At 41.3% G+C, this 23,546-nt stretch overlaps 1 protein-coding gene across 4 annotated transcripts in view; it reads left to right on the forward strand.

Moving 5' to 3' along the window:
• The window catches only part of SPIRE1 (spire type actin nucleation factor 1), a 130,697-nt gene extending 108,718 nt beyond the window's left edge, over nt 1-21,979 (forward strand). For 3 of the 4 annotated variants that reach the window (XM_063165691.1, XM_063165700.1, XM_063165719.1), the window contains 9 exons: nt 3,604-3,767; nt 7,882-7,972; nt 8,712-8,854; nt 11,485-11,658; nt 14,974-15,111; nt 16,161-16,231; nt 16,962-16,989; nt 17,078-17,208; nt 18,048-21,979. In XM_063165691.1, the coding sequence (XP_063021761.1) occupies nt 3,604-3,767; nt 7,882-7,972; nt 8,712-8,854; nt 11,485-11,658; nt 14,974-15,111; nt 16,161-16,231; nt 16,962-16,989; nt 17,078-17,208; nt 18,048-18,300 (1,193 nt within the window). In that variant the 3' untranslated portion in view covers nt 18,301-21,979. The remainder of the gene's footprint in view (nt 1-3,603; nt 3,768-7,881; nt 7,973-8,711; nt 8,855-11,484; nt 11,659-14,973; nt 15,112-16,160; nt 16,232-16,961; nt 16,990-17,077; nt 17,209-18,047) is intronic. The other variant, XM_063165710.1, reaches the window with a different exon arrangement.
• Nucleotides 21,980-23,546: the final 1,567 nt, after the last annotated feature.

Raw genomic sequence — 23,546 nt, forward strand, 5'->3', positions numbered from 1 at the left:
ACTCTTGGCTGAGGAGAGCTGGTTAGGAAGCAGACAGCATATGGTTATATGGCTGCTGAGGTTTGCATGTAATTTGTGGTCTGCTTAATTTCTTGTTTCACGAGACATAATCTTACAAGTAAATAAAGGCACATTTCATATTATCCTACAGTGGGAGTTTTTTGTCTCCCCCTTCCTAAGGCTGGTCAGGGAAGCCCAACACAAAGATCAAGTAATCAAATCAAGACCTTGCCTTCTTTCATTTACCTGTTGTAATGAAAGCTTAGAGAAAATCTCAAAAGAAACCAAACACAATCATCCAATTTTCAGGTACTGTTCACTGTACTTGCTGCCTGAAAACACAGAGAAATGACACTCCCCCAGTGTGTCTGGTCTGACTCTCTAATAAATCCTTAACCCCAGGCTATAACTCACACAAGCCTTTTTAAATGTCATTGAAATCATCAAAATGTTTAAGTGTTCTGTGAACCTAGAAATTGTAAAATACTATCCATTTTTTAAAAATATATCTAAGTTTTGTTTCAAGGAATTGTCCATTTATTTCTTCTGTCATGTTCATATTTATAAGATCTAGTCTCTTTGTTGCTTCTCACTTGATTATCCTAAATAGTTTTATCTTGTTTCTGTGATTATTCGTCACCTGCGAATGTTTCTGTTGTCCAAACAGATCACTAGAACAGCTTAAACAAACTAATAATTTTTTGGTCTATGTCTGCTAACAGATTCTGGTTTTAATTTTAGAACAAGGCTTTTTTCTTGAAATCTGTTTGTTGAAACTCAAATGTTTCAAAATTTGAGCTGAAACATTTCAATGTTTCATGATCTTTTCCTTAAATTATGATAATCCATTTATTCACATGGATTCGGTACTGTAAGTGCAAGAATGATACATTGCACTTGATCGATCAGATGGATTTTATAGATTGGACTGTTTTCTAATTTTATTCTTTTTTTATTATTATTCTTTAGTGCTTGCAAGTTGCAAAAACTCCGTGGTTTGTTTTTTTTTTTCTCTAGAGGAAAGAACGGTGATAAATCACATTTCCTACTGAAGAAACCTTGAAAACAAGTACTATGATGGATTGTCTTCTTGATTCACCTAAAATTTCTTTGGTGTTTCAAGAAGGCTTGAATCAACATATGAGCAACTCAGCAATATGTATGAACAACTCACATGTGCCTGACTTTAAATGACAGCTGGTTTGGGCTTCCTAGATCTTTATTGGCTACATAAATTACTTTCAAAATGGACCAGAAAGTTCCATTTCTCAAACCTAAAGAAATTTGGCCTGTATTCCTTGGAGAGAAAAAAAAGCAAACAAAAACCACCAGAAAACAGTTTTTGATGTGGAAACACATTCCATCCCCTGCCATAGGAGGTGTCTCTGGTGGTGTCCCCCCTTTTTCCTTTCCCCATTTGTGCCTATTGTGTGTTTTGGTTTTTGGCAGGAGAGCAGTGCTGCTGGGCTTCCATCATTTATCTCCCAGTGAGTCCAGCAGTGCTTACAGGGCATTCTTCACCCTCCCTACCACCAGGCAGGGGAGTCCCCACCCAGGAGGTTTAGGGAAGAAGGGGCACCACCTTTGGCTCTTGTGGGGTGGTGCTGGGGCTGCTTCCTTGGAAGGTCTCTTCAGGAACCGCCCTGTGCCATCCAAAGACAAATCAAAGGTTGTTCTTGATCATTTGGGAAACTCAGAACTTCTTCAATCAGCTACATGCCAGCTAGTTATGAGGTCTCCAGAAGTGCCACTGGCAGCAGAGAGGGGAGGCAGTTTGGGTTTTGTTTTCCTGCTGTCCTTTTCTGGAATTGCGTTGAGCTGCTGGCAGAGCTGGAATGCATTTGATGTGGGGGACGCCCATGCTGTACCCACAGAAATCCAGAAGGAAGAAAACCCATGACCTATAAGCCATTGTGGTAGTCAGGACAGCCATTAGCAAAGCCTTTGAAGATAGGAAGTAAGGGTTAGGGAGACTAAGTCTTTGATTGCAGCTCTTTGTAGGAAGGACCTGAAGGCAGTAATAACACTGTAGTACACAGATTCATAGGGCTGGAATGTCACCATGACTTTATTAGCCCAAATAATTGCCTTTTCTTATACTCCCAGTTGAAGATATGATTTATATAGCAACTATAATGTACCTCCTCTCCTTTTTAGATCCGTTTCCAGCATTTAACAATAACCTGGATAATTCTTAAAAATAAATATATTGGTTTAACTTATTCATTTTCTTAGTTTATTTCAATAGGTGCTGTGGTGAGAATGTTGTTAAACAGACCTACTTCTGTAGCTATGCTTTGTGTAGTGTGTAGCTTTGATTTACCTGGTGCAAGGATGGCTTTATCCATGCAAATGGTGTTGTAGCAGGAGTGACTGTCTGTTTATACCAGGGCAACTGTGTAAGTAACTCCAAGTGATGTGTGAGTACTTGCATTGTTGGCACTGTGAATATCTGGGTGATAACATTTCCCTGTCACAGTCCTCCCAGTAACCTAAGGTACAAGTCACTTGACCCTCTGTGCCTCTTTTCACCCTGTATAAAAATGGGAATAATTACTCATCATTACCCTAGCCTTGTAATACCTGGAGGTACCTTGTTATTACAAGGCTGGGGAAGGAGTCCTGTAATTACATGAGAAGAAAAACACATTTGTAGAAGGACCAGCTGCTTAGACATACATGCAGATGGGAGATTAAAAGCTTCTCTTCCTTGTCCCTCCAACATAATTTTCTTCAGATTGGAATACTGTATTTTGTACTTTTACAGGGATAAAACTGATTTATCAGACCAAACTCTAAGCTCTTCTAAAATATCAAAGGCTAGGTCATTATCTTAATGTCTAAAGCTAAGCTAGGCTAAGCACAGCAGACCCAAAGCTTACATTATCCAAGATGCATCTTCATTGCACACTAGCAGAAATCCTGAGTAATTTACTCAGTGGAGTTTCATCCTTGTAAAAGTTATGTAGATGAAAATAGAGCTGGAGCCTCATGTTTCTGCTGTTCCATGAAGGTCTGACCTCTCAGACCTGTTTTTAATACAAAAGGCCAAGCAAGCCCAAGAGTTGTGCATGTGTTTGATGAACACTCATTATTTACCTCATTTTCATTCCTTCTCTGTATCCTGCAGAGTAAAGTGCAATTCGGTCCTCACAGGAAAAACTGGGTTTACTCCATGCTAAACCTCCTAATTTCTGTGTGGTGATGTCTTCAGATTCACTGGAAACCCACTTGCCCAGATATGGTTGTGCATTCTTCTGGTTCTTGTTACATAGTTAATTACAGACTGTAGCTTGAAGGAAGAATATTTTCGGGTTTAACACAGGCAATTTTTTTAAAGCAGATTGGTGTTGGTGTGAGGTTGGGTTTTAGCATTATGCAATGCTGCTTTTTGCACTGCTTTCATTCTTTCATACTGCTTCTGTACTGCAAGCCATCGCCTGTAATTGTCTGAGCAGTGAATCACTAAAGTAAAATAATTGCACAGGTACAACTATCACAATAATTTTTTTTTCCTTTTGAGTGTATTGCCTTAGCAGTAAGATTTGAGAAGGCAAAATGCATTTCAGGTGCAAACACCAATTGTTCTGTTTCCCTTGGTAGAAGTACCGACGCCAGAGGCTGGCAGAAAAGTAGCGGATGCCTCTGTAGTGAACGGCAGCCCGGCACCCCAGGAAAAGCAGAACGGGGCCACACAGGTGACAGTGCAACGCAAGAGACTCCTGAAGGCTCCCACACTGGCTGAGCTTGACAGCTCAGATTCAGAGGTAAAAAATCAGGACACAACTTGCTTCTCGATTTTTCAGAACTGAGTCTTGCTTCTTAGTTTGCTGAAATGATCAGATGAGAAGTGACTGTGCAAATTATAATCCGTATTTTCCATGGCTACTTTGTCAGCCCACAGAACTTCAAAAATACTAAATCAGACCCAAAAAAGTAGAATATTCTTTTGAAAGATTAAATGGTAATTTTGGCATTAAACCCACATTTACTTGCTTTCCTAAATACCCAGTATCTGTCCACAGTGTGTTTGTAGCAATTATGCTTTTGGGAATTTAGGAAAGTACATAGCACCCTTCTGGCACTCATGCAGTAGCTGCTAAAGGACTCAGATGCGGGGCTAGCCTCACCATAAAAGCTGTTAATAAAGTGCAGCAGCTGTGCCAGAGGGGTTGCAGGTTGGTGCAAATGTCAGCGCATTAATTTGCTATATAAGATTGGGAAGGAACACCCCAAAAATGTTTCATGGATAGGGACAAGCAAATATCACTCAGATGGAGAAATAATTTTGAATTCATCCACTCCAAATGAAGAGTTAAAGATTTAAAAAAGCATTAGAAGGAGAAAACCTTAAAAAGCTTTTTAGTTTCAAAGCTGCATTATATATGATCCTCAGGAAGCACCAACATTACATCCCCAAGAATGAGCTTTGTCTTCTGGACCAGTAGTGTTATTAATTGAGTTTGGACCTTTCTGAAAGTTAAGCTGTCTGGAAAGCACATGCAGGCAGGCTTTATTCACAGAGGATAATTTTAGCCTGGGGAAAGCAGTCTTCCCTGACTCTTTTTCTCTCTTGTAAATGGGAAAGGAGGGGTTTCCTGACAGGGTGGTTACAAAGGCGTCTATGCTGAAAGATAGGAGGCTGGGAAGAAATATATGTGGGGAGAAATTTATATCTTTGCATAGTTTCTGATCTGTGAAAGGTTGGCCCTCTTTGGGGTTATCCTGTGGGTGACTTGTGTGGGAGCATAATTTGGTGCATCTGTTCTGAAAGGAGAAGAGATTTGCATTCTGAGATCACTCATCAGTCTTTAAAATTACAATGGAGGCTATATGTGGTTTGTTAATATGAATGAAGCTGGGCAGGATGCAGGAATACTAAAATCTCTCAGTGAGGTTGGGTCTTACAGCCTGTACCTCTGTGTATCCTGAAGCATCATGCTATTTCACACAGGAAAATGGGCAGAAGTCAGTAAAAGAAAATTGTGTAATGGGAAATGTGAAATGCTTCTTGTAGAAGGGAAAAATAAAATGTCTAAACATGACTATTGGTTAGGGAATACTGTATAGGCAAGCAAAGTGGTATGGAACAAGCTCTGGAACATATAGCAAAAGATAAATTGAAAATAAATCAACCACATTGAGCTGTCACAGAGAACAGATGCTGGACTAGTTTGGGTCAATAGAAATAGCTGGTGAAGCAACTGAGATGATAAAGATGCTCAGCAGAATACTGGTTGGGCTCAGGAAGAGTGCTAAGGTAGTGAAAATAAACTGAAGGGACTTTAGGTGAAGTTTTCAAGGTGGTGAAGGACATAGAACATTGGAAGAGAGTGAAGGTTGCTCTGTCCAAATGTTTTATTTCTTCCCTGACTTTTACTTTGTATGTAACACACAGAAAAGAGTCTGTGTGTTGTTCTGATTGCCTGTAAATGATTCGGCCACCTCTTTGTCTGCAGTTTGAGTTGGGCTTAACCTATTTGGAGTTACTCACTGGGAGTGAAATTATTAATGTGTTGTGCCCTAAATTACAGGCTGGAAATACCTGCACTGCTGAGCTGTGGACCTCCAAATGAGCTGTGATGCAGATGTATTTTCTTCCCCATGTGTCCCCTTTGTTCTTTCATGAGTGTTGCAATGCAGCTGTGTCCCAATACTCATTGTAGCCAGGCAGAGGTGAAAGGCAAGGTCTGATACAGCCCTATGCCCGTTTTCTGTCAAGGATGAATATTATATAAATTCTTCCTTCTTTCTGTCCTTGCTTTTTCTGCCTCACCACCAAAATCACAGATTCCAGGGGTCATGGGAGAGGAAGTGCCATTTTGCTTTGTGTGGCTAAGAGAAGTAACAATCTAATAGTCACTTTTGATACAGATTAAAATTGTCTCTTCCTTGTGAAGCTACAGTCATCTGGCCCAAAATTATGTCTGTAATAGATTTAGATGTTTTAAGCTGCAGCTTTTTCAGTAACTGTAAAATTCTCATTTTTTGACACTCTGGAGAAGTGCAGAGTTCTGGATGTTTGGTTTGATCCAACATCAAATGTAAAATGTCAGATAGTCTAAAATAATAATCAACAGTTGCTGTATAGATATGGAGGAATCTATGTTTGAGAAATTGTACGACAGAAATAGCATTGTCAGTGCATCTGTTTGTGCACAGAAGTAGTAATTTGAAATTACTAACCTTGAGTACCTGTTGTCTAAGTAGGATTTTATGTCAAATTTAATTTCCTCCTGGCTTCTGTTTTCCATGCCCTGGTTTATACTTATTATTTTTTATACTTAGCCACTGGCTCCAACAGTTCATTCTTTAGAGCAGCAGAAGAGCTTACTTAGTTCTTCATCTTAGCTCATTAGCTTCTCCAGCAATGGTAAACTTGTTGTCCACTCAGAACAATCTGACTTCTACAAAGTGAAAAGTTTAGTTCCCTTTGTTCAGGGCTGTTCTCTTTCTCAAAATGTAAATATTTTACTCTAGGCTTGTGAACACTCTTGACCCCTTCTAAAGGACAGTGCATCCAATTGTCATGGAGGTTCTCCATTGGTCTTTTAAGGCAACCATGCAGCAATGTAGAGGTGTTTTAGCCAGCTCTTTAGCCGAACTGTACTGCTTTCTACAAGTAAAACAGCTGACGTCGCTCGATGTGCTGCTCAAGCTTCCTTGCAAGCTTCCCATCACAAGTGTTTTGTGGGGTCCCAACTGAAATGTTAAAGTGAATATACTGTTTTGGGATGAGAGCTGGTGTAAGACCCCTTGCAGAGTACTGTGTTGTGGCAAATAGGTGGGGACAGCTTCCTCAAATACAACAGCTACCCTTGGGCTAAGCCTAAAGGACAGATCACCTGATAGGAATTTGTGGAGGCCTGTGTCCTGTGATGCGTGGTGCTCACTGAGGTGATCCTGCCAGCTTTGCTTTCCAACTTGCTGTTACCAAAGAAGGCAATCTTGCAGCCAGTGGAGATTTTCAGCTAAGGAGATCTGTGAGAGAGAAGCTTAGCCACTTGCTGGATTTTAGGGCAGGTCATTTGTTTGATCTTGTAAATCTTGACAGCCTAAATAATGTTAAGTCTTTTTGGTTGAAAGCGTTCACGTTTGAGGTAAAGAGCATTCAAGCTCAGTCCTCCAGCACTCTTCATTTGGGAGGCTTCTGTGACCATCTATTTCTTTGCTGGTAGCAGGTAGCTAGAGACAGGCTTTAGGTGACAGCCAAGGATTTAATAATTTGGGTGGCATAAAGGTTTAGATAGCTGAGAGGTGTTTAGTCAAAGCCCATTTCACTTTCCTTCATCTCGCAGGAGTTGCCCTTGGCTGTTGAGAAGAAGTATGCAATACAGTGAATGAGATTTCTTTTAAATACAGAAGAAAGGACAAACACACCAGGATTGGGAATTAGGGAACAATGCAGTCAAATTCAGTTTAATTTCTCTTCACCAGAGTCACTTGTGTGAGTGGCTCTCCTTGCTTTGGAGGCCAGAGAAATCTAAGTGCTAATTCCTTGTTAACGTGAGATATAAAAGCTGTGTTAACATATCTGCTGTAGCTGAAAATTCCTAGGGGTCTTTAAATACAGCAAGGAAAATTAACAGTTTACAGTGGATTTATGCATCTCTCTCCTGATCTTGTTCTTTCATGCAGTAGTTAAACACACTGAATTCAAATCATGTACCATTTATTTCACTTTCTAAAAAAACGGAGCACTGAAATTCTGTTTGCTCAGTACTGTGGAGAGTCAGTGTTTTTCTCAAGACTTCCAGGACTTCAAGTGACTGAATAGTCCAAGATATCTTTGATAGCTTGTGTTTTCTGTGTGCTAAAAAGCAGTAAAAGAACTAAAAACAGTCCCTGAGGATTTTTGTTTATTTCCTTCTTGCCACACAGGAGGAATCAGTGCACCAGTCAGGAAGTAGCAGCAGCATCTCCCCCTCACAAGTGGAAGACCCCTCTCAAGAAGGCACCAGCAGCAGAAAGAGTGAGTTATGAGAGAGCCCAGTGGCTGCTTTTACTCACCTCTATTGTCTCCTGTGCTATGAACTTTGTCTCACACTTATATGGAAAGCTGAAGCTGAGTGTGGTTAATGGAATAAACTTCTAAAGCTGAACCCTGCTGAATGGGTCAAGTGTGATAAACAGTTGGGAGGCATTAGCCTCCACTCTGTGTGGATATCTTTGTGAAACCGGTTTCATCCCTGAAGTTTATGTAGGACTGTAGAGGAAGTCACAAGTGAATGGAGGGGAAAGCTTAGCTATGCTCATCTCTTAAAATAATTTTTTGCTATTGAAGCATGTCCAAGCCTAAGACCAATGTAAAATTCTCCTCCATCTCTGCCACTGTGGCAGTGTTTGAAAGACACTTAGCAATCACCAGTATTTCCCAAAAATACTTACTGGAAAAAGGGCAAGATCTGGCCTCTTTTTTTTCAGGCACAGTTATTGCAGGTTTTACTGTGTAACAATATTTTTAATTTGTTTGAAGCATTTCAGTTTCATTGGGAAGGTTTGTAATGAGCTGTGTAATCTGTGCATGTGTTTCCTGTGTATGATGGTGAAATAATGAGAACAAAATCCTGAAACACCTCAGTATGGATATGTAACTTCAGCCACCAGTAGTAGGAATTCTAGCAAATCAGTGGCTGGATGAAGTACTGAGCAATGTTATCCAACAGTCTCTCATAGAAGAGCTAACTTTTTTGTATTGATTGAATCCTTAGTGCCTCCAAAGTTCTTGCCCATATCATCCACGCCGCAGCCCGAGAGACGGCAGCCGCCGCAGAGACGACACTCCATTGAAAAGGAAACACCAACCAATGTGAGACAGTTCCTACCCCCTTCAAAACAGAGCTCCAGGTCACTTGTAAGTGGAGTGGGTGGTAGGAGAGAGAAAAAGAGGAATGCTAAGAGTATAATGAAAATTAAAACTTGGCTTCAGTGTGATTAGAACGTGACCCAAAGAAAACTCCTCAATTCAGAAACAGCTCTTGGCTACTAAAGGTGTTTTGAAATCAAGATTTGAACTTTGTCTCTCTAACATATTTATCCAAAATCCCAGGTACAGGTGCCTCAGAAAACATTTGCACTGTGATTAGGACTCTGGGTAAACCACGTGTCTTGATTTTTGTTTCAGAATGTTACCAAAACAGATGAACTTCACCTTACTGATATTCCACTTGAATAGAGACAATTCCAAAGCAGTGGATCTATTTTGGGATTTGGGGGAATTTTTTTACTTGTTGGAAGTATTGCAGATAATAACTGGATGAATTGAATGATTTCTTTTCTTCCCACCTTAAGAACTTGCCTGGTAATGTTTATACATACGAAAGCTCTTTCAGTAATCCAAATCAAGGTTTGTCTGTGTTGCTTTGTTGAAGTTACTGAGGCAAAAACCTGTTTTACTGCTTGAAAAGAAAGTACAGTGCATTTGATCAATTAGCTTTAATTGAGAACTGTTTTCCAGCAGAGTACAAACAGCAGAGGGTATGAAATCCTGGTTCGTTTATGCTGACATACTGATTAGTGCATTGTAACTTCATGCAGGGTATGTTCCCTGTCTCTTTTCCTATCAGCAGGGTTTCAGAGTGTGCCCCATGAGGTGCTGGTGAACAGAGAAATCAATAAACACATCTGAGTTTGAAAGGAAGGGAATATTCACTTGCCCTGTCTTGTAGTGCAGTGGTATTAAAGGGCTTTGAAGAGCATTTTTGTCAGCCCAAGAGTTGACAGCCGGGATCCCAAACTATTAGATGATGAAGCTGATCAATTATAGGGAAAATACCTCCAGATATTCCCATAATGGGCCTTTCCTTTTCAGAGGTCTGCTGGATTTTATTACATCCTTCCAAGTAGAATGTAGTTTTTTATTCCAGGTGCAGGTCAGGTAGTAACATGTTTATAAATGCACAGCCCAGTGGACATCTCCTGCCAAAGTGAACTTGGAGCAGGATGTATTGCAGCAGACCCATACTGGAGACCTCCTTCAGCAAGTGTTTGAAGTCACTGTCACATAAAATGGGTTGCTCTGGCACCTCCTGCTGCAGGAGGTGGAAACCTGTGGAAACCCAGACTTTGTCTTCTGGTAAGCCCAGTATCATTCACAGACAAATAGTTCAAAAGGAGGATGGCAGAAAGCATCCTGTGTTATACTGAGACATTTGCTCCATCACACTTCTGGTGTATCTGAGTGTGCTACATTGTAATATTAATCTTGTGTATTTCAGAGGATCATGCAACTTAAAATCTTATATAAGGCTGTTGTTTTAAATAGGTCAACCAAGTTATTACCAGAATCTTCTTGACCACATACATACTCTCACTCTGTCAATCTGTTCATTGGCATAAGCCTAGAAAAATACATTAAAAATAAAATCATTGCAGGAAAACTAATTCAATTATTCCATTCCCCCTGAAAAATACTAAAGGAAAAGGGAGAAAAAGCCATTAGATAAGTCAGGCTAATTTGGGAACAGATGGGGTTTTACTAGTTTCTTTTGTGCTTAGGGGATTTTTGTTTGTTTGTTTTGGGTTTTTTTGGGTTTTTTTTACTCTCTAGAGAACTGCCACCTAACTTGGTTTTGACTTTGAAGTGAAAAAGAAGGAAGCTGGTAGCGAAATGATGTTCTGATAATAAGAACCTATTTTATTTGATGCCTGGAGAGCTAATTCTTTAACTTGGCAATAGTGCCCTCTAGGGTGTAACAGACACCTCCCTCAACTCCTGTTTTTCATTTTGGGAGATGTGTTCTGGTATGCTGGCACTGGCCCAGTTCCACGCTTTGGCTTTCTGCAACTCTCTCCTTCCCAGAGGGATGCCAGCCTCTTCCAGTGGCTGCTCCAGATGTTGCACCTGTGAAATTGCCATTCCCAGAGTGAATGCTTCTCAATAAGTGCAGAGTATAATTTCGTTTTTATTTGACCTCACACTTCTTTATCCCTTTCTCCAGGATTGATGGAGTTTAATTTCTTATCACCAGCTCCTGTGACCCTGGTTTCTCTGCAAGGTGAAAGAGGCCTTGTCAGCAAATAGCTGTCAATGCCAGTGCAACCAGGCAGGGGTTTGCTACAGTCTCTTAGCAGGATTAGCAGGAAACTGCTCTGTCTTGCATACTAATGATGATTTTGTGAACTGGCATCTCATCAGACAGAGGTAGTTAGGCCCAAGTAGGTGGAGAGGGGAAACTAACTTGGAAAAGTGCCAAACACAGTCCTTTTGACATGTCACCCTGCCAGTGGTACATGGAAAGGCAGGGCGGCTCACTGATTTTGGTGGGGGTCAGCCCTGGTGGTTGCTGTAGTGAGCTGATTTGGTGCTTCATCAGTGAGATCTATTCAGTGTCCTGAGATTTACCTGTGGGTGCCTTTGCAGTCTGTTTGCTTTTTTAATTATTATTTTTATTATCTTTTTTTTTTTTCATGACCCAGAGGACCAAAGCTAATGGTTTCATTTATACACAGCATTCGCTTCTCTGCTTCCTATCTATTGTTCAGGTTCCTAGGATAACCAGTTTATTTCCAAGGATGACTTTCAGACCACTTTTTTCAACTATGCAAACAGCTTCTCTGCTCAGCTCTCATCCCGTTGAAGCAGCCATGTGTGGGGTGGCAGGGGCTATGTACTATCTCTGTGAGAGAGCTTTTGCCAGCAGGTGGAAACCCGCAAAGGTTTGCCTTCTTTTTGCTGGCTTTGGAAATCACCTTCACCAGCATGTTCCCTCCTAGGGGAGCACTTCCTCAGCTGTGGCAAGAATTACAGCTTAGGCTGGGACATTGCACCTGATTGACTTTGATTTCAATGTGTGTAGGATATTTGTGTGTCTTCAATCACCTCACGGGGAAAAGAAATCAGTTCTGAAAGGACAGCAAACTAAAAATGCAACATCACCAGATTATCAATGGGACAGACCTTAAATATTACAGCACATGAAGATCCTGCAGCAAAAATCCAGCAAAACTATTGTGATCCTTGGACTATGTTTAAAAGAATGAGGTTTTATGTTTCTCCCAAGGTACACTATGTAGAATGGGAGGGCATTTGCAATCTGCTTTACTTGAAAGCCCATATATTGTTTTGGTCCTCAGCACACTTGTGTATCAGAACTTGCAGAATAGCTCATATCCATCTATCAGGGAAGGCAAAGCCACTGAAAATAAAAAGTATTTAATTTACCCCCTATGTTAACTGAACATGAATTATTTAATTTTTCCTTCATTTTGTTGTCCCAACCAATAAGTGGAAGGGTGAACCCTCTTGTAGGAGAGTTTATAGTTGAGATACACTGAGCTGACCTTTTAGAAACTTTTAGTCTGCAAAAGGAGCAAGAGTTTAGAATGTCTGACTAATTGTGAATTGCAGAATTTAGAGGCCACTCTGGCGTGCATTCATTTTGCAATTTACCAATGCAACTCATTTGAATGTCTAGTGACATCCTTTAATGAGAAGAAGGAATACATTAGAGTAAAAATGTGTTAGTCATCAGAACCTATTAGGTGTGTGTACACTGAGAATGACCTACAAAGTACATTATGGGTATGCAAGTCTTACTACCTGCTTTTCTTGCATAAAATAATTATACATACACACTTTAAGGTATAGTGTTTATAAAATGATTGCATAGTCAGAGTTAAGCCAGTCCCCAAGAGGATCACGGACAATTCAAGTTCAAAATCGTATTTGCAAATAATATTTTTTTCCCCTTTAAAAATAAGCATATTGGCTTGTGTTTAATATTAAAATGAGTATTGAGTGTAATTCTGGAAAATCAAGACCATTCAAACCACATTTTGTCTTTACCATGTTCTGTCATATGCGAGTATTGCAGAGAGTACTCTCACACTTGGAGCTGCTGAATTTGGGTGCAGGTTTGAAGTTTGAGCAATAACTCCAAAGCATCATTGTTCAATGAAGTTTAGCCAGTGCTTAGCAAAATTTAATTAATTTCAATGCCTTAGAGGTAGTGTAGAAAAAATATTTTCTTGTGTACTTATTTATATTCTGAAAAGGGAAAGAAAAAACCCAAGCAGTTTTCTGAAAACTGATTATTTATCTTTCATTTAATGTTGCATTAACATTTTGTTGTCCTTGTGTAACCACTGGAATTAAAACATTAGCATTTAAACATGTGAATATTTTCTATGTTTCCCCTGCTGCCTGCTGGCTATTTCTATTTTAATGGTATTCATTTTGATTGGTACGACAACAGGCCCACACTATTCCCCTAGTACGTGCTCTACACCTATAGCAGATCCGCAGAATTTCTTCAAAGGAGCAATATTCCCCGACGTCATCGTTCTGTAAATTAAAGGAATGGGCGTTCATGAGGGGGAAGGAAGAGCTTCAAGTAAGAAATGTCTTTCTAAAGGACTCAAAGCTCTGGTTGATTGCAAGCATTCAGTCAGCTCATTCACCTCGGATAGTTTCCCTCAGTCTCCCAGGATGCAGACTGGGGGGTTTGCTGGCATTGTGTGCATCCCGCTTTCCCACCCACTTCCTCACCCGTGCCGCCCCAGCCTTCAGCCGTGCCTCCCCATAACAAGGCAGTTGCTATGGGAAGAACCCAGAACAAAATGCTGAGAGCTGCTGGTTAGCTGTAAAGTTGCTCATAAGGAACAGAAGATACTTTGTTTTGGCTGTACACTTTTACACCTTAGAGCAAATTGCAGCTGCTTTTGATACAGTTTGTTTTTTTCCAGAAAATTAGTTTTCCATATCCCAAAGGTTTAGCTGGCAAATCTAACAAAGTTAACTCAATTCTAGTCTTTTGTGGGGTACCCTAAACAGAGTGAAGTTTCTTTGTGTTCCCTTTCTAGATAGGTAAGACAACAGTTTTTAAAAATGTGGTGGTTCCTAAATGCTAATGTTTGCCAGGTCTGCAATGTAGAAGGATTTTCTTTTTAATCTGATGGAAAGACAGAACTCTGAGTACATGGAAATGGAGCATTTCCGTACTAATCCGATTCATCACTTCAATTTGTAAACGAGATCTCCAAACTGTCAGCCACGTCTTTGTGTATGCAGGAGAAATTTCCTTCGTTTATTCAGAGAGCAGTGCCTGTCATTGTCATTACTGCACAGTAGCCCCTCTGGGCTGACTGAAAAGGTTCACTAAGCATTAAGCAATGGGAGTTCCCACAGAGGTTTCTGTCTTTCTTTTGGAAATGTATAATCAACTACTGGGCTGAATTACAAATTGGGTTGGTGCTTTTTATTCCCTGGTACCAAATTCAGGAATTCTGCACTCAATATTCTCCTAAATGCTACAACACAGAACAAATTCAAAATTTTGTAAGTGGAAAGTTGTGCTGTTAATTCTCTATTTGAGTCTCTACCATTTATAATGCAACACTGGCTAACCAGTTCACCTGCTTGATACTGGAGCATTATTCTGTAAAGCTTAAATTGCTGCTGTTACTTTCTGGGGCAGAAAGGACAACTTTTCTGCCTGAGCTGATATAAGTTTTTGTAGTCTTGGTGTGATTCTGATCATGTCAGCACTAAGATGTGGTACCACTGAATAAAAATTTTTGCTAGAATGGGCTACTAACAACTTTCCTTGGCCACTCTGGGCATCGCGAAGTCTGAGAGAAATTATTTGATGTATACCTCAAACAGTATACATAAAATAATGCCATCTACCATATTTCATTTTCCCTTTCAATTTATAAATCTGAATGTTGATTGGCTTGAAACAAATGTTCACAATAAAAGACAAATGGAGAGAAGAGTCAAGTGATTTGAGGAGGAAAGATGAAGAAAACTGTCATCATTGTGAAGGCTGAACATAAAATCATTTACATCACATTTATGCAGCTTCCAGTGGTTTGAGACTCATGTGATGCCCATGAATGAGCCAGTGCTATTCCAGTTTGATGGGAGAAACCCCCTGTTTCTGGAGTTACTAACCAGGTGGCTGGTTGTCTAAGTTGAACTCTGGAAGAAGCCATTTGTCTTTGAAATAATATGGGGTTTTTGGCTTCCAGGAGGAGTTCTGTTACCCCGTGGAATGTCTGGCTCTGACAGTGGAGGAGGTCATGCACATCCGTCAGGTGCTTGTGAAGGCCGAGCTGGAGAAGTACCAGCAATATAAAGATGTCTACACTGCTCTCAAGAAAGGAAAGGTAGGGCTCAGTCTGAGGAGGCTCTGAAGGGTACTGAGAGAGGCCAGTTGCACAAACCTCCCATTTACACATTTGTTTCTTACCCTCTGTTGGAGAGAAAGAAGAGTTATCCACCAAACATCCCCCTAAATGTGTGCCATTTAGGGGAGTGATGTCCAGAAACATCAAAACTTTTCATGGAAACACCTTGTTTGTTAGGATTGCCTTTAAAATGCAGTAACATTTGCAATTATCAGAGTGTATCTGTATGTGTCTGATTTGAACTTCATTGACTGAGGTGATTTCTGTCCCCATGCCTTCTGCAGGTTTGGTTACCTTTTCTGTTCCAGAAAATAGAATTACAGATAGCAACAGAAAACTACAAGTTCTTCATATGTGAACCCTTACTATCTAGCTTAGAGGGAATTAAAGCCTTCAGAGAAGTGATGCAACCAGAAGGAGGTTTAATTTTAGAGACCCCTTCACTAATGCATTTTTCTGTAAACTGCAGATTGGAGATTGGTACTTCCAGTAGAAGCAGCATCCTTTTCTCCCACTTTTAATCTGTGCTTCTTGGACACCTTCAAAAAGCCTATTTTGACTTCACTGTGTATTTTATCTACAGGCCTACCTGTGTCTAATGTGCAGATTTATTTTAAAGGTTTAATACATTTCAGGCAGAGGAACAATAATCTTATAATGTCATTCATTAGATTCAGCTGTTGCCTATTGTCATGACATATAAATCTTAGTAATGAGCTTTTCTCAAATCTCAAAGTAGGTTGAGGATTTAATTAATTTACCCCACTATTAAAATTGTTTGCTTTTATTTCTAACCAAAGTTATCTAGTTAATGAGCAAGTATTTAATTTAGGCAAAACAATTAAAGGCTTAATTCTAAATATATGAAGATACATTGGACCTTGTTCTCAATGTCATCTTAGAAGTACAGACCCAGAACTGGATGTAGACCTGGCACTGTGACCTTGCCAACAGCAACTGGTCAGTGAAGTCATCACTGTGTGGGACTGTGCTTAACACTCTGCATTCCTCTGTTCTTCTTCCTCCAGCTCTGCTTTTGCTGTCGAACAAGAAGGTTTTCTTTCTTTACCTGGTCTTACACTTGTCAGTTCTGCAAGAGGTAAATATTTTATGTCTGTTAATAAATTAGTACAATTTCATAGGAAAAATGATCGATTTATACATCAGAAACCCTCAAAAATTTTTGCTGTATACTGTTGGTTTGGTTTATTTCTCTAACAGTCTGTGTTAAAAAAAAAGAAAAAAGTATGCAGAAACATTTCATTTGTAAATGACTGAACTGCTTCCTTGGACTGAAACTCTTGACTAAAAGTGAGAGAAACAACTGTTGGTTTTTTTAATGCTTTTGAGAAAGCAACATGGAATTTACTCAGGCTCCCCACTCAACAGTTCTACAACCTCTGTGTTTGGGGAAAACATTTCAAGGCAATTTATTTTTTTTGAGTATTGAGGCAGGGGAAATGCAAGAAGAATATTTGCAGGCAAAATTATAAATTTTCAGTTAACAGTGAGACAATAAGTCAGAAGATCTATGTCATCACTGAGTTTTGGTCTCACTTACCAGAAGAGGTCTCTTTAGAGGAAAACCAGTTTATTTTTCTTTTTTTCCCCTGTTTTTTGATTTAGATGCCATTCTTGTTCAGCATTTCTCCTTGCTTCTGGCTTCATGTTATGATTGAAGTTACTGTTTTGAAGAAGCTTTAAAAATAAATATGTTTGTTTAAGGGGAGGATGGAGGGGGGCAGGTTTCTATCTCCTGAAATCCCTTATTCTTGATTTAAGCATAATTTTTCCCAATGGACTGATTCATGCTCTTGTTTTTTACACAGGCCTGTATGCTCACAGTGTTGCAAAAAAGTAAGTAAGGAAACTTCTGTTTTGAGCCTTTCTAAAAAGCTGCAGCCTTTGTAATGATGCTGCACGTGCCTTGTGCTGTCCCCAACAGATGCGGCTGCCATCGAAGCCATACTCCACCCTCCCCATCTTCTCCCTGGGACCCTCAACCTTGCAAAGGGGAGAAAGCTTCATGAGGCCAGAGAAACCCTCTACCAGTCACCACCATTCCCTGCGGAGCAGGTGAGAGACAGCCCAGCCTCACTTGTGTCTGTTGCAAATGTTGCCCAAATGTTTCGTGCTGCTTATCAATCATGAACATGCTGCTCACCTGTTTGTAGCTGGCCATGTTTCTAATGCCTGTAGTAACTTTCCTGATACCTGAAAAGCCAGGTCTCTTCTAGTCATTGCTTTGATTTACAGAAATAGCAACCTAACAGTGTCTTAAACCTTTTTCACATTCCAGCTGAAAAATAATGAGAGTCTGGGATGACTGTATTTCTGTAGGACCTCTGAGAAAATATCCTTAACATGTCTTTTTTTTTCTGGTGTGAATGGACTCTTTGGAGATAAATCTTATAGGCTGAAATGACCCACTGAATGAGAATTAAATGATATCTAGTGCACAGATTTATCTCCTTTCCCCCTAATTTTTCTTACTCAAATTTTTGTAATTTTTTCACTTTAATATTATGAAGTTATCTGTTGGATTTATATCTTATACATGGATGGTTTTCAAGGCTAATCAAATATAAAAGAAATGCTCCTTTTTGAGGGAATTTGCTGTATAAACTCTCTGCATAGATCACCATTGCTATGGTGCTGTGTAGATTAGCCAAAAACATCAGCTATTTTTAGTTACTAGGAAGATTGTTTTTGCCAGGATGTAAATGTTACACACACTCTCAGTCAGTGACCCTGCAACCTTACCAATCCAGGCAGAAGCTGTTGTCTCCAGTTTTTGGAGCAATTTGGGACATAGGAAGGAAAATTTAAATCCAGACCTTTCTGATGTGATTTTTTCTAGGGCCTGCAGCCAAGCTGACAGATAACGTGACAGATCCTGCTCTTTTGCCTTTCAGGTTGACCTCAAGGTCCAAGTCTGTGGATAAGTCGCACGAAGAGTTTCCCAAAGAATTAATGGAGGACTGGAGCACAATGGAGGTTTGTGTGGACTGCAAGAAGTTCATCTCAGAAATCATCAACTCAAGCCGGCGCAGCCTGTCCCTGGCCAACAAGCGAGCCAGGTTAAAAAGGAAAACGCAATCCTTCTACATGTCCTCAGCAGGAACCTCGGAGTACTGCCCCTCGGAAAGGACGATCAACGAGGTCTGAGCCTGTGCCTTCTGCTTTGCTTCAGCTCCACCAGGTCATCATCCATCAGCCAGGTCACTGGGTCTGGATCGTCACCCCGTTGCTTTGTTCCACCTGACTGGCTTGGGTTTGCCTTCAGTCACAGGGTTTCCTGCTCCAGCAGCTCCCAGAGACACAGAGCTGTGCTGGGATCTGTGCAGGGCGATACATGACGGGGCAGCTGCTTGCACTGGGAGACATCAACAGTTGGAAATTGTTGCCTCTTTTGTACATGTGCATCAAAATGAGAAAGCCTTTTCTCGCTTTCACTCTTTTTTTAACCATGCTTTCAATCATTTTTCAGGAGATGAGCTGAGAGCAGGTGTCTGGTGGAGAGCCAGATCTAGCACAGTGTCACCGTTAGCACACTAGCAAACAGTAGGTCCTGTTGCATTCCCACCCTCGGAATGCTCACACCCAGCAGGCACCCAGCATGAGCAGCTCCCGTCTTCCTTTGACCCATTTGGTTGCTCTGAGATCAGGGCTCAGCACGGGACTCTGCAGTGTCAGTGTCCTGGGGCAAAGCAGGTGACAAAGCTCTTGGCCCGTGTGGCCGGTCGTACCCCTGAGCTGCTGTACTTCTTAAGCCTTAGTGTCCTTCTGAGTGACTCCTGAGCAGGTTTTAGTAGTTCACTTTCTATCTTGAATGTATGATAATGACTACTAGTAGCAGTGAATTTTAGTAGTAGACAAAGTTGTACAGTTTATGGGGAGTATGGGAAATAAGGGAGGCTTCTAATTTTAACTGAATACCTGTAAAATTGTTCTCGTGGTTACTCAGAGAAAGCAGTGAGTAAGGTGTAAATTTGTATTATAATGGAGCACACAGATACTGCTAGAGTTCTGTCTGACAGCATATCCACTTGTAGCCCCATTTTTTCTGGGGTTTATAACTTGGCTGTAAAAATTCGTGTTCAGCTGAAATTTGGGACAGTGCTCTCTCAGATTGGGAGCAATCTCTTTTTTTTCTTTAATCTTTTTTTCATTCTTTCCCCCTTTTTAATTCACTCACAAGGGAGTGCTAGACTAATTGTTTAGAAGTTCCAACAATTTTACAATGTTAACTGACTTCTCATGCTTTTTTGCACTTTTTTTTACATTCAGAATACTTTTTTTTTTAATTCAGTCATAGCCAGAGTTTAGTCAATAATTTGGGGCCAGATCTTTTTGGTATTTAAAAACAAGCTAACATAGCCAAGTTATTAATACTTGAAATCAACTACTGTAACTTTTTTCATAAATTTTTTAATACCCTGAGGCATATTTAATATCTATATAGCAGTGTATTATAGAATGACATAGCAGAAAAGTTTCAGATCTATTTATTAACATTTCTATTCTTTGAGTTAATGAGAGATACCTCAGAACTGCTCCAAAGTAGCTGGGACTGGACTTCCATAACATAATTTTAAAGGTGTATTAAGCAAAACAGCTTCCTCTGTCCAAAAAGCCCAAGAGGCAGACTGCCCCTCTGGCCCTGGCAAGGCAAAGTGCCCAGGCTGGGAGGCACCAGGGCTGCTTGGCTCCCATTTGGCAGCCTTTGGAGCAGCCATCCATATCGTCTCTTTTAGGCTGATTTGAAAAGCACATGCAAAAGTCTCTGTAAACCTTCCCAGGGAGTCAGCCATCCTTATTTTTTTCTTAAAAGCCCCCTTGGAAAATGAGAATTCTCACATATGTAGGGCTTATTGAAATAGTTTCTATTTTTTTTTCTGAACCAATGCAAACAGGAAAAGCAGGGCTCAGTGCTAACTCTCCCTCATTACTGTCCCATTTAAGGTCAGGTGTCACAGTCCTCTCCTCATGGTACCTCTGGAAAAGTGTCTTGCATGTTAAGGCACCTGGAGTACTGGCATGGGATAGGGATGTAGGATTGCAGGTGAGCAGCACAGGCTGGCTGGTGGGAAAGGTTCTGCTGTTGCTGGAAGTGTTGCCTGATCTCAGTCACATCAGCACTTTGTCTTGTTTCTGTGCCAAAACAGGCTGTGTGTTTGCTGCACAGTGCACCAGGGGAACCAGACAGAAACAAACGCAGGAAATCTCACTTTGCATCTGCCCTGTTGTTGTCAGGACTTTTTCATGGAGATGCCCAGGCCATGTTTCAGTTGCACAGTCCTCTGCTCACAGTCTGCTTCCCTGGTGTCCTCAGGCCACCGAGGTGCAGGGCATCCAGCACATTTATTTTCCTCTTGGAGAGGTATTTGGGATGTTGTAGAGCGGGCAGGATGAAGGACTAAGTAGCTCCTGAGCATGTGAAGGCAAACAAGTCTTTCATGCCTGTGCCCTGACCCACTCTGGCAGTGTCTGGGGGTGGCTCTGGGGCAGTGGCAGAGCTTTGTTATCCAGCCTGTGCCTGCCCTGAAGTCCCACAAGTCCCTGGCTCAGGGCAGGCTCTGCTGTGCTGAGCAGGGCACAAACACTGAAAAACAACGCAGTGGTTGTACAGATGGCTCCCCGTTGCTGCCATGGGCCAGGGCCCGGACAACCTCCCTTTTTCCCTGGGAAAACCCCTCCAAGCTGCTGACACGTGCTGTGGCAGGCTCCAGAGGGCACAGTGTGAGGGCTGCTCTCCCTTGGCTCCATCCCTTCCTCCCTGGCACAGTTGCTCCGCATTATCCCAGCATTTCATTCCGTGAGCGGAGGAGCAGCGGCTTGGCTGGTCGCAGGAAGCCTGAAGGAGCTCAGCTCGCTGGTTGCCTGGCTCTGCAGAGGGGGCTATTTTTAGCTTTCCATCTCCTCCCTGCCTGCACCAGCATCCCAAATGCACTGCAGCCATTGGCCCAGCGGCCCGTGGTGCTGCCCAGCATGTCCTAGTTACGGGCTGAACTTCACGTCAGCGTCAGAGGGGGAAATCAGAAGCTTGTAAATATCTGTAATATATTTATTAATATTTAGGAAGTCTCCATCAATCATGCAATGGGAATGGAATTTCCCATGATGTTTTAAAAAGGAAACGAGTCTTATTTATATGTGTGTTGGCTGTTATCTTTTATTAGAGTTAACGCTTTCAGCCCCCTAATACAGTTTGCACATCTTAGAGCGAATTACTGCTGAAAAGAACGTGGCACTAGCACAGAGAACTCTGTTCCACGAATTTTAAAATTATTTTCTTTGGGTTTTTTTAGCTTTATTAGTATGCCCAAGGTCTGTTAAAGTTTATCATAAGAGACCCAAGGAGCTAAAAATGCCTCTGGCAGCATCAGTCTTGTTTTGTATGTGAACCTGGTTGTGGGGAATGCAAAACCAGCTCTGCCTCACGGTGGTGATGAAAGATGTGAGCAGGCTTTTGCTGCAGCTCTCAGACCTGACTTTTCAAGTGTTCATGGTGACAGTAGTGTTTTGAGGGGTTGTTGGGGTTTTTTTTTCCCTTTCTCCATTACTTCCTTTATACAGGGAGGGGTGTTACCTGGTAAAAATAAAATGTCTTTCCATTATAACCTTTGTCTGTGTTAATTATTCATGGGGAAGCTGATTTAAAGGTTCTGTCTCTCTCTTTTTCATGCTTTTATAGTTTTGTAAGATCAGTCAGATGTTTCTTTTGGTAAAGAATTGTTAACAAAAATGATTGCATAACAGCTGAACACTGGCTGGGCTGCATGAAGGGATGAAAACCTGTCGAAGTACCTTTAGAATAGCAATAAAAACTGCTTGTGTAACCTCAGTGATGTGATTAACTCCTTGTCATCATCTGCAGCCAACTCCCTCTGTTACCAGTGTGCTGCTTCTTCCAACGCTGGCAGGCTGTACCTGAGGCAGCACATTTGTCCTGCATGTAATACAGGCTTTGGGAAATCTCCATCCCTTCCTCATCATTGGGAGAGAAATGCTGACAGTCTTTTGGAGAGGTTCTTGATGGATTTGGTTTCATTTTTAAACCAGAAGTGGAGAGAACATTATTATCACAACTCTGACATTGTTCTCTCTTCTCTCCTGAGCATCCCTTTTCCCCAGTCAAGTTCAGCATCAGCTTCCCTGGTTCGTTACTGGCTGCATGCTCTATAGGTTAAAACTTATTTAGAACCTCCAACTTTAAACTCCTGATTGCTGCCTTCCTGCTTTACTTCATCCAGCAGCTCTGCACAACTCTTAGGAATTACAGCTTACACTGTAATTACTGTCTTACAGCTCAGTCTCATCTGTGAAACAGTGACAGCACACAGGCATGAGAGAAAGGTGCTGCAACTCTACACTCTGGTGCTACAGCACATGGATTATGTTCATGTTACCAGAAAATTTTATACTGTTGCCATGTTGATAACTTGGAGCTACTCCGGTTTATTTCTTCTTTTGTATATGTGTATCTTAAGGCTAGTCTGAGAATGTTTATGAATACCAGTTCCAGCTATAGAAACCTCTTTCATTGTTTCTGTCTGATTTTTACTATTGTGTTTCAGACTTTTGGGGTACTTGTAATTACTGTTCCCCAGAACTTCCTTCTCGGAGAGCCATGACAGAGCTCAGGGCATTAGCTCAGCCTGATGTGACACACAAAGCACAGAACCCCCGTGCTGAGCAGCACCTGTGAGCTCCTGCAGCCTGGGGCTTCCCTGTTCCCTCACCTTGACATTGAAAAATCCCAGAGCTGCCCATGTTGCCCAGCTGCCCTGGCACATGTTGTGAGCTGCTTTGTGTCCCAGAGTCCCCAGCTGCAAAATGACACTTCAAAGTGGTTACAAACTGTTTAAAGAATTTTGAGAGCTGCTATTGAAGAGCTGAGTGCTCAGTGTCACTGCTGAAAGGATCCTGCAGTGCAAGTTTCCATCTGCTTTCAGTACTGGAAAACAATTAGCCCTACTTCCAGGTGAAACAAATCCCAGAGAGATGAAACTTGACAATACTCTGACAAGCAAAGACTTGTGAATGAATTTTTCTATGGTAGGTCTGCGCTCAAGAAATGTCATGGGGTGTAATCAGGAGAAGGAGCTAAACAGGCATCAAATTGTATGCAGTAGTAGCTTAGTTTGTTTATTTGCAATAAATCAATTCAGTAACGTTCCAGTTTCTTCCCTGGTCAGGCTGTTCTGCAGTGGCAGTGCCTGCCTGAACTGAGTGTCAGATGTGAGGCAGTCCCGGCTCTGTGTCCTGAGGTATCAGGAGCTGCTGCTGTCTGCACAGGGCAGCGAGATGGGTTCTGTAGAACATTTCTACATCTTTGGAACAGCCCTTTGGAACAGCCCTTTGGAACAGACCCTTCGGAACACGCCTTACTATAGCTAATTAAAAAATAC

The sequence above is a fragment of the Melospiza melodia genome, chromosome 1 (assembly GCF_035770615.1).
Source record: "Melospiza melodia melodia isolate bMelMel2 chromosome 1, bMelMel2.pri, whole genome shotgun sequence".
NCBI lineage: Eukaryota > Metazoa > Chordata > Aves > Passeriformes > Passerellidae > Melospiza > Melospiza melodia.